General features: G+C 37.6%; 1 protein-coding gene across 3 annotated transcripts in view; it reads right to left on the reverse strand.

Moving 5' to 3' along the window:
- Positions 1-3,157: 3,157 nt before the first annotated feature.
- The window catches only part of LOC106054747 (peroxisomal acyl-coenzyme A oxidase 3-like), a 30,689-nt gene continuing 22,138 nt past the window's right edge, over positions 3,158-11,708 (reverse strand). For all 3 annotated transcript variants that reach the window (XM_056006224.1, XM_056006225.1, XM_056006226.1), the window contains exons 14-16: positions 10,951-11,095; positions 9,382-9,536; positions 3,158-8,324 (exon numbers count right to left, since the gene is read on the reverse strand). In XM_056006224.1, coding sequence (XP_055862199.1) covers positions 8,211-8,324; positions 9,382-9,536; positions 10,951-11,095 — 414 coding nt within the window. In that variant the 3' untranslated portion in view covers positions 3,158-8,210. The remainder of the gene's footprint in view (positions 8,325-9,381; positions 9,537-10,950; positions 11,096-11,708) is intronic.

Here is an 11,708-nt window from a genome sequence, read left to right on the forward strand (position 1 = left end):
TTTTTTTTTTTTTTTTTGGAAGTAAGAAAAAACTAAGAGTCGTGTGTACCAGACTGAAATGATACACATAAATATTTGCGTATCTTACTTACTTAGACTTAGGTCCTCCCGCGCCGTTCGGCGCATTGGGCGGCAAGCTGTCTCCATAATGATCTGTCACTGGCAATGTCTGGAGCCTCCTCCCATCTGGTGTCCACTGTTCTGAGGTCCTCCATGAAGGTGTGTCGCCAGGTAATACGAGGACGTCCCTGTTTGCGCTTTCCTCGTTTTGGCTTCCAGGTTATCGCAACTCTTGGTGTGCGTAATTCATTTTGACGTAGAACATGTCCCGCAAACCTCATGCGACGCTCAGTCACAACCTCACTAAGTGTTCGACTCCCAGTTCGGCATAGGATTTCCTTGTTTGAGATCCGGTCTGTGTAACTGACTCCCAAAATCCGTCTCAGCCATCTCTGTTGAGCCACATTTAGTCTTTTCTCAATTTTGACAGATGACTTCCACGTCTCACATGCATATGTAGCAGTTGGAATGACGATTGTGTTGAGAAGGTGTATTTTTGTCTCGAGTCCAATGGCTTGGCTAGTCCAAATAGGCTGCAGCCTTTGGAAAATGCTCCCTGCCTTTCCTATTCGACATGCTACATCATGGTAAGCATCTCCATCATTTGTTATGATGCTGCCAAGGTACGTGAACTTGTCCAGCTCTTCAAGCTTTGACTCGCCAAGTCTGATGGGGACACCCTTTGCCTTATATCCCACTCGCATAATTTTAGTCTTATCCAAGTTTATGCGGAGGCCAATTTTGGGTGCCTCTCTGTCTAGGCTCTCCGTCATTTCTTGAATGCATTTATTTGTAGCCCCGAGTAGTGCAACATCATCAGCAAAGTCCAAGTCCATCAATCGGAGTTGTTCATGCCATGGAATACCAAAGGCAGTCTGGTTCATTGCTCTCCTCATTATGTAGTCGATGGCTAGGAGGAAAAGGAAGGGAGATAAGATGCACCCCTGTCTCACACCTGTCTCGATTGTAAAAAACTCTGTTGTTCCCTCTTCTGTTTTAATGCAGCAACTAGACTGACTGTAAAGGCGTCGTAGGATCTGGACGAATTTTTCTGGGATACCGTATTCTCTAACTATTTTCCATAGTGATTCTCGGTGGACACTATCAAACGCTTTTTTGAAGTCCACAAAACTGATCATTAGCCGTTGTTGGTACTCAAGACTTTGTTCTATGATATTTCGTAAAACGAAAATCTGCTCTGTACATGATCTGCCTCTTCGGAAACCTGCTTGTTCTTCTCTGAGCCTTTCATCTACAGACTGTTGAAGCCGTCTCAACAAAACAGTGCTGAAAACTTTGCCTGGGACAGAGAGGAGAGTAATGCCCCTCCAGTTGTTGCAATCTGCCAAGTTGCCCTTTTTTGGAAGCTTTACAATCACTCCCTTTTGCCAGTCCTCTGGGACTTTTGAAGTTCGCCAACAGAGATTTAAGAGATCAGTCATTCTGTTAACAATGCACTGTCCCCCATATTTTAGCATTTCTGCTGATATCATGTCTAGTCCTGGTGCTTTGTTATTCTTTAGCACTGCTATGGCCATGGTAACCTCCTCAGCAGTTATTGGGTCTGTCTTGACCTTGAGATCATTGTCTGGAGAGGGGTCCTTGAATATGTAAGTTAGGTCTGGCGACAGTTGGTTAAGGGTCTCTTTAAAGTGCTCTACCCATCTTGCATCCTGTTCTTCTTTGGTTAACAAAGTTTTGCCTTGCTTGTCTTTTATTGGTGCCCCATGTCCACTCTTTGCTCCAGTGAGATCTCGGACAATACGATGGAGGGTTTTTGTGTCATTTCTGCTTGCAGCTGCTTGTGCCTCTTGTCCCTTCTGCTCAATCCAGTCCCGTTTATCTTGCCGACAGCTTCTCTTTACTTTCAGATCTGCTTCCCTATAGGCTTCTTCCGCTAGGCTGCGATCCTGTGTTTCATTTTTCTGATCTCGTCTACGTTTGGCCTCTTTCCTCTCATCTATCAATTTCCATGTTCTGTCTTGTATCCACCGTTCCTTGTATGAGCCTCGCCTCCTTCCGATAACTTCTTCCGCGCACCCAATAGTGGTATCTTTGAAGTTGGCCCACTCTTCTTCAAGGGTCAATATATCTGCAAGAGCCTCAAAGCGGTTCGTTAGTTTCAATTGGAACTGTGCTGCAGTATTGCCGTCTTTAAGCTTCTCTACATTAAATGGGCGGGGTCGTGTGGTTTGTTTTGGTTGGCGTTTCAATCGGAGCTTACATTTGCCAATGACAAGGTAGTGGTCTGAGCCGATATCAGCTCCTCTGTGGGTCCGCACGTCTAACAGAGATGACCTCCATCGTTTGGAGATGCAAATGTAATCTATCTCGTTGAAGGTTTCTCCATTTGGTGATCGCCATGTTTTTTTGTGTATTTGTTTGTGCTTAAAATATGTGTTTCCAATTGAAAGGCTGTTGGATGCGCAGAGAGAAATCAAGCGCTCGCCATTATCATTGATGTTTTCTGCAGAGCCATATGGTCCCATTACATATTCAAAGCCAGTTCGGTTGGGATTGATTTTGGCGTTAAAGTCTCCCATCAGTAGAATTAGGTCGTGAGTAGGTGTTTCATCAAGAGTGGTTTGTAGTTGATTATAGAAATGATCTTTGATGGTATCTTCTGCATCCTCTGTAGGAGCATAAGCTTGGATGGTAGTGACTTTAATTTGCTTTGTTTGGAGTCGAGCTGTAATGATGCGGTCACTGACCGGCTTCCAAGCAATTAGCGCTGAAGCTGCTATTTTAGACATGATGATTCCTACACCACCAATGTGCTCCTTGTCATGTCCTGAATATATTATTGTCTTGCCATCATTGATTATTTGTCCTGCTTGCTCTTCTCTGAATTTGCGTATCACCTTTTGTCATATTGAAATGATTAAATACTAATTACACACTATTGTATTTCTGCTTTATTGTTGAATCATGGTTGAATTATTCATCAAAAGTTTATATTTAGTGCGTGTTACATATTTTGTAAGAGCAAAACTCGAACTTACTATAAAATTTTATGTTTATAATTTGGTGATCATTTCTTTGCATAAATTCTTTGTTTTATTACAAATATTCATCACAACAACAACAACAAAAATGCTTCAATAAATTCTAAGCTTTATTTCTTTCAATACTTTGATAAACAAGGAAATACTGCTAATATTCCTGGTTCTGATGTTTTCACATGACTATAGGGAAAAGTATCAAAAACATCAAACAAAATGTACATTTAAGTAGAATCCCAAATGCTGTGAATGATATGTTCTCTGTAAGAAGCAGAGTCAATAGAATATCAATAAGTTCCAACTAACCAGTCACATCTATCATGCCTTTGATGACAATCGGAATTAGAAAAAAACAGATTGCTGACAGTTGCAATATAAAACCTGTAAAGTAAGGGAGATGATAATCTCAAATAAACATAATTGGGAAAAAAAAAAGGGGGGGGGAGGACGATGGTCAGCGACCATGACTATTGTTTACATACGGCCGTCGGCCATGAACGATGGAGTGAACTTGAATGAAGAGAAAGATTTCTACTTCCATTTCTCTTGTAATCTAGCTACATTGAAACAACCCATTTCGTATATATCAAATAACCTAGAATAGTGACAGAGTATTGTCTCATTATGTAAGTAACAAAATTTAAATATTAAGAAAAATATATAGGTCAGAGTTTGTTTTATAACTTTCAAATTACTTAAGAAATAAAGATTATTATGTCCTAGTCTAAATCGCCTACAGGACGACCAGGGATGGAAGCTATCAGGATTTCAACTCAGAGCCATTGTTACAAAAGTTCAAGGCATATATCACAAGAGCATGGCATGATAATCTCAGTTGTTACTACATTCAAAAACATTAAACGCAAGCTCAAAATACAAATCAATGAAATAAAACATTAGATAAAATTTAGATTTCTTTGAGTCACAGAGTCTTTCATCTCCAGTACAAACAGTACATAATGAAATACATTTTCGATTCACAGACGTCAACAGCAGAGTGAGAAGAAAATTTTAGTAATGATGAAAAAAAAATTCAGAGAGACTTGTGGCAACCCATCTCAAAAGATTTGCCATTAAAAAAAAGGTGCAGGACAGCATGAATAGTCCATTTCTCTCAAATCTCAATCCCAAAGTTGAAAATGTTGAGCAGAACTATGAGAAGTGAGAGTGTAGTATTGATGGTAAGAAACAAGCTGAAAATGTTTGAGCAGACCCTGAAGAGAGGGAGACTATTGAAGCTGCTAAAAATAAGATAGTAACTTGATGGAAATATAGTGTCTTGGATTGAGCCTCACTATAGGCAAGCAAGTAAATATAAGTTCCCTTTCAGACCATGCGATCTATAGGGCAGATGATGTTAAGGTCACCTGTTTCTTTGGCCAAGGGTTAAAGATCAAGGTGCTATGTGGCCAGCACAATGACCAACAGTTGCTTTCCCCAACTTAACTCAGGTACCCATAAGAGTTGGCTGGACTAAGAGGTGCTCTAAAAAAACTCGAAATTCAAAATCCGTCTTCACCAAGATTCTAACCCAGGACCCACAGGATTTAGAAGCCAAGCGCTTAACCCCGCAGCCACCGCGCCCCCACAATAGGTGAGAACATTGTGAAAATTAAGCTAAGGGAAAGAAATGTTCAACAAACGGTTGGTCAACAAGAGGCTAGTGTTGACCTTAATTGTGAATCTATCTTCAAGATGTGTGTAAAATTATAACTGTTAAAAAAACAAAAAATGTACTCCAACAAAAATCCTGTTACACCTATTTCAGCAAGTACAGTATTTCCAAATAAATGTTTTGAACAAGCAAAAAAAACCCCATACTTTTATTTAAACACATAGATTTACTGCTGCTGGGGTGAAGGAGTGTAAAACAAATACAATAAACATGATGAAGGCCATGTGGCCCATACATCCTTTGTTTTTACTTGCTCCAGCAGGGGGTTGTATATAAGCATGTTTATTCTATTTTCTATACATCTAGTTTAATAAGCAAATATCAAATATCTCTCACATCTATTATTACCAACTAAATTTTCCAAAGACCATAACAACATGCTCAATTTATATATTTTATAACATTTTCTCAATACATTACTTTAACATAGAGGCTAAAATAGTTGGTTAAAAAACAAAAGACAACAATTATTCTTTTTTAACTTGGGCATGAAAAAAAACAAAAATGACATGGACCCTTCTATCCCTCCCCACTACACAATGGTAATGATAAAAGTATCACTTGAAAGGGAAAACATCTCAGCATTAGACCATTCCCATTAATTAACACTACCAGACCAGTAGACCATTCCCATTAATTAACACTACCAGACCAGTAGACAATTCCCATTAATTAACACTACCAGACCAGTAGACCATTCCCATTAATTAACACTACCAGACCAGTAGACCATTCCCATTAATTAACACTACCAGACCAGTAGACCATTCCCATTAATTAACACTACCAGACCAGTAGACCATTCCCATTAATTAACACTACCAGACCAGTAGACCATTCCCATTAATTAACACTACCAGACCAGTAGACCATTCCCATTAATTAACACTACCAGACCAGTAGACCATTCCCATTAATTAACACTACCAGACCAGTAGACCATTCCCAGTAATTAACACTACCAGACCAGTAGACCATTCCCATTAATTAACACTACCAGACCAGTAGACCATTCCCAGTAATTAACACTACCAGACCAGTAGACCATTCCCATTAATTAACACTACCAGACCAGTAGACCATTCCCAGTAATTAACACTACCAGACCAGTAGACCATTCCCATTAATTAACACTACCAGACCAGTAGACCATTCCCATTAATTAACACTACCAGACCAGTAGACCATTCCCATTAATTAACACTACCAGACCAGTAGACCATTCCCATTAATTAACACTACCAGACCAGTAGACAATTCCCATTAATTAACACTACCAGACCAGTAGACAATTCCCATTAATTAACACTACCAGACCAGTAGACAATTCCCATTAATTAACACTACCAGACCAGTGTACCAATTTATCTGTAATTTCTTAATGGTTACTAAGATGGTGGACTGTTTTTTCAGTACTTGCCAATTCTGTTTTTAAAAAAATTAGAATCTAAAAATAACCAACCAATCATAATAAAACTACATGTTAAGCTTGGCCAACGGTTGCGCCCATGTGTTTACATTGAATGGGTGTGGTTTTACATGAGAATTTTCTGAAAATTTGGAGTTAACTCTTTTTCTCTGATCCAACGGAATTATTCATTTTACTCATTTGTAGTTCACTTCTCCTTTATGATTTAAGGTCAGTAACTTTGTAATCAGAAAATATTTTATTTGGCATATGGGAATGCATGCTCTTTTTATAAAACACAAATTAATGTATAAAACCAGAAAATATTTTGAAGTGGTCAAATCAACGATGGTATCGTCAATCAGGAGAGAAAGAGTTAACATGAACCAGGCATATATAAGGTAGGTCTAGGCTTGTAATAAAAAAAAAATTAAAAAATTATAGCTTTTATATAGCGCTACTTTCATGCTTATAGCATGCTCAGAGCGCTTTTGGTCCAATCTCATTAGTGGACCAGTGGGGGGGAGGGGGTATCTAGGAGTTGGTTTTCCGTGCTGCCTTTGGACAGCTCAGTAAACACAACTCTGCCAGAGTCAGGTGTCGAACCTCGAGCCCCCTTCTAGGTAGCCAAGCCAAGTTCAAGCGCACTTGGCCTCTCGACCACGCCTAAAGTTGATTGATATTTTAGTTGATTTAAACTCTTTGAGGTAAAAACTTCATAAAGAAGAATGTTTTTACTTGCACTGAATGATACTGTGAGAGATTGACTGGTCAGAAAAACTCCTTGACTTTCATTAGCTCTAGAGCTTCAAAGATAGTAAGTAAAGAGGGTCAAGGCCCTCATGAGCTCAGGACATAGGGGACTGTATGTTTCAGGGGCTCAGGGCTGGTAGGGTTAAAGCTGCACATACAGGAATTGACATTTTGTTGATTGAAAAAGTAATTTGAATATACAGGTAAGTGATACCTAAGTAACAAGTTTTTTAATTGTTTTTTTTTTGTCAGTTTAATCAAAGAGAAACAAAACCAGATTTTGTGACAACTTTTTCAACAGTTACCTGGTTCTACAAAAATAACACATCAGGCTATCTATCACGCAATTTACGAACCAAAAGAATGAAATATAACAAATGACATTTTGGAATGACTTCAAGTGAAATAGTTTTGTCAAAAAGTTGATTATGATAGAAGCTCATTAAGCAAAATTTAGAGAATGGAGATTAAAATAATCTTCAATGTCATGAAAATCAATTTCAGAAATCAACAAAAGCATAACAAGAGAAAACAACAAAAAACAAAAAAATCTATTATGTAAGATTTGTCTGGAAACGGTGTCACTCATCATCGGTCAAAATTTTGTTCTTAGAACAATAGGTTATCACTTTGCGCTGACGTCTGACAGACCGACACAAACAATACAATTTGGAATGTCCAGACAAACGTGTTGTAGAAATACAAGAAGGCAAATATTAATAATCTCTTTTGGACTCATTCCCTCTGTCAATACAATAAATATATGGCACTAGGGACATGCTCAGAAAAAAAATGTATCCCATCCTCCAAGTTCAAAATCTGTTTAGAATAATTTCCTACAGTGCAAGCACATTCACAAAGAAAACTATGTAATTAATTCTTTTCTCCTTTCACAAATATCAAGATAAAAATATTTGTTTAAACAAATTAAATCTTTAAATCAGTTTTTCATCCAGTTTATTCTTTACATTTGTCTTCCAATTTATTCTTTACTTTTGTCTTCCAATTTATTCTTTACTTTTGTCTTCCAATTTATTCTTTACATTTGTCTTCCAATTTATTCTTTACATTTGTCTTCCAAATTATTCTTTACTTTTGTCTTCCAATTTATTCTTTATATTTGTCTTCCAAATTATTCTTTACTTTTGTCTTCCTATCCTTTATTTACAATACTCTTGGTTTATTGCACAACATATATAGTTCATGACAACATAAAGCATTACATATATATATATATATATATATATATCCCCTGTTTCAGGTGAAAAGTTCAAGTTGAAACTAGAGTTTAGAATCTAGGTGATAACTAAGTCTAAAGTTTGGCTGGTGTCCTGGGTGGTGGTGGGGTGATAGCTTCCTGCCAATACTCAGCTCTCTCCAGACTCTTACTGCCCTGGAGCATGGCGCTATACAAGTTTTTATAAATCTGAAAAAAATTATTTTATAGATTAATACATTTTATGCGGCTAGTTTTGTACCAAATTATTTACAATAACAAGTTTAAACACTACTGAAAATAAATCTAAAACTCCATCGCCCATAGCGCTCAATAGCAAAGGTGGGACTAAAAGTACCCCCCCCCCCCCTTCTTTTTTGGGCATATTTCATTTCGTATGCACAGATTTGGAATACAAAACATATTAAAAGATCTTGGCAGTTATTTTACACTGCACCATTATTTAGCAACCATACCTTGAAAACTATGATCAAGCAATTATATATAGACCACGAAAGTCCCTTAACTGAATAAGCTTTTATAAAATTCTCTAATAAAATCAGGAAGAGAGAGAGAAAAAAAAAATTAAAATGAGCATCAAAAGAGCAAAAAAATTATCTTTCAACCATTTGAATAATATGTGGAACAGAAAATAATGGAATAAAAAACCTAGGTTTTAAACCTTAATAAATAAGCAGTCAAATTTACATTTTACTTTGTTCAACTTCCAGCAAGAAATTAGTTTACAAATACAATATTAAGATTCATCATGATCAACCTCAAATCAATTCTTGATACGCTGGCATCACCCTATCAGTTTTTATGTGCCCTGACAGCAGACTACACAGGAGTCATTTTAAAACATAAATAAATAATAATGACAAGCAATTAGAAGTCTAAAACTAGTCTTCATCAATGAAAGACTGATGTTATGGTAAAGATGAACAGAACCATGGAGACTGCTGACAGCATCACAAAGTTTAAATGAGTTCTTTGTACAACAAAGACAAACATATCAAAAGACAAGCTCAGAACACAGAGGCACGTTTGATCAGAGCATAGATACAGCCTCCAAGTATGACCACAATAAGAAGCTCAGAACACAGGCATATTTCATCAAAGCAAAGATACAGCCTCCAAGTATGACCACAATAAGAAGCTCAGAACGAGGCAGGTTTGATCAAAGCAAAGATACAGCCTCCAAGTATGACCACAATAAGGAGCTAGTTTATATTCATTTGTTTCACAGACTATACAAATTAAATACCTGGCCATCAGAGCAGCCAATGGGTGAATTGAGTATAAAGTCTGGAGGGGCAATAGCATCCACCAGGGAAACTGCATCAGGCTTCAGCAGTGTGCACAGCTGGAGGATGGTCTCTCTGATCAGTCTTGGGGAATCACCGCCAGACACATAGCCACCTGGTGAACAGACATTACAACAACATAAACACAACAATTTTACCTGATTAAATCTATGTACATTTTTTTCTTCTTTAGGGTACATGAATAACATTCCTTGATACAAGGCTAAATAAAATTAAACGGCTGTTACATGTTTCGAGTCTATAGTAGACCTAGCAGCATAATAACCATTCACTTAAGCCACTGACCCTAATAAGATTAGAGGCAGGTAGCTGAGTGATAAAGTGTTTAATTTTGGAATTGTGGAGTCTCGAGTTTGATTTCCAGTGAAGATTGGGATTTGAATTTCAGGTTTTTAGATAAGGTAAGATAATTTTTATTGATCCAATCGAATGGAAATTCAGTTTGACAACAATTGACAACCTCAGCGTAACAATAACATTATAGATGCAAATACGAACAACATTCACACACGAAACACATACACACTCACAACCAGCGCTTTGTGAATAGACTTCTATGAACTACTCGATGATGACAGATGATCTTGTAACACTCTGACCGACAGTGGGATGAAGGAGTTTTTAAATCTTTCTGTTTTAGTAATAATGGAAAGGAGACGACCACTTCGTTCAGATCTTATGTAATAGTGGTTTAATGGGTGAAGGTTATCTTTAAGAATCGTGAGTGTTTTGGAAAGGCATCTTTCATGGAAAAGCTCTTCAAGAGATGGTAGCTGTGTTCGAGTGATATACGATGCTTTTTTAATTCGTCTACTTAGTCTAAGTCTTTGTGCCAGTGAAGTATTACCATAGCAGCAGGTGATGGCACACAGTTAATTAGACTGATGATGGTTGCTGTATAAAAAAAGTTTAATTATAGTTTTGTCGACGTTAAACTTCCTTAGCTTTCTGAGATAGAAAAGACGTTGGTGAATTTTGGTGTAAAGGTTTTGACAGTATTCACTCAGTCCACTCAGCTCTGATGGTTAACTAAAATACACTGGGGAAGTAAAGGGGATGGAGCGTTGTGCTGGCTACATAATCATCAGCCAGTTACAGATGAGCTTTACATCATTTTCTCTGATAGATTGCAAGGTCTAGAAGGAGTACATTTAATTTTTATGCTTAGGTGAATTAACATAGAAAAGCTTTTTCATGAGCACAATAGTCTTTCCATCAAGGCTGTGAAGTCCAATCTTTGCTATGAAAAGCTGATCACACTTAAGACATGGGGAGGTTGGTTCTATAGCAGTATTGTCTGCTTTTGCTCTACATTTTCGGCTAGTCTTTTTTCTTTGTCATCTCTTGGCCTCATAACCTGAAACACTCACGACTCTAAGCCATGAGAGGCATCATGGGTTAGTATTTTCCAGTCATGCGTCTTGAGTCCACATTTCTTGAGGGAATTCTTAAGAGTTGATTTAAAATACAGTTCACTGATAATAACAAAAGATTTAGTATACACTAACCTTGATAGAGTGTGGCTAGATGTTTCTCTAGACTCCAAAGTCCATACAAAGCACACAGTCTCTGTAGCACTGGTCTTAGAGCTACAGGAGTCGGCTCATCGTTCTTGGACTCCAGAATCAGTACAAAACGTTCCAGCACTGTATGCTGTAATTAAAGAAATGTACAGACATTCAATTTTGTCTCAGACAGACAACCTGCTACACTACATTCAAGAAGAACATTAAGACCTATCTCTTTAAAACTTTTTTAGATTAGTTTTTCTTTTTAGTTTTTCTTTTTAACTCTCATGTTTATGTTTTTAATTAAATCACAGCGCCTTGAGTCTACATTTTGTTTGTAAACAGGGCTCTATAAATTAAATTATTATTATTAAATACATTCATAAAACTAAACTAAACAACGACGAAGGGAACGTAGCAATGACAATTAATAATTGTCTTCACCTGGCTTGGATGACAATGGATGGATCCTAGACTATAACTGGTGTCAGGGCAGACAGTCAAGACTCATCATCATCATCAGGGTTTAATCCACGAAAGTGGAGTGAGGCAGGAGACCTTTTTTTAAAGCCACCAGTTTAGGGCCCGTAAATTTTGATGGCTTGACCCTCCACTAGTCTACAGGGCGGCGGCTGATCAGTTCAGCATTAGCTAAAGCCTCGACATACACAAATCCCTACACCAGACGAGTGTGCAGGGGTTATGTTGATCAGAGCTTAGCATTACCCAGACCTCACCAGCAGAACTCTGCACCAGGA

This window comes from Biomphalaria glabrata, chromosome 12 (assembly GCF_947242115.1).
Source record: "Biomphalaria glabrata chromosome 12, xgBioGlab47.1, whole genome shotgun sequence".
Classification (NCBI taxonomy): Eukaryota; Metazoa; Mollusca; class Gastropoda; family Planorbidae; genus Biomphalaria; species Biomphalaria glabrata.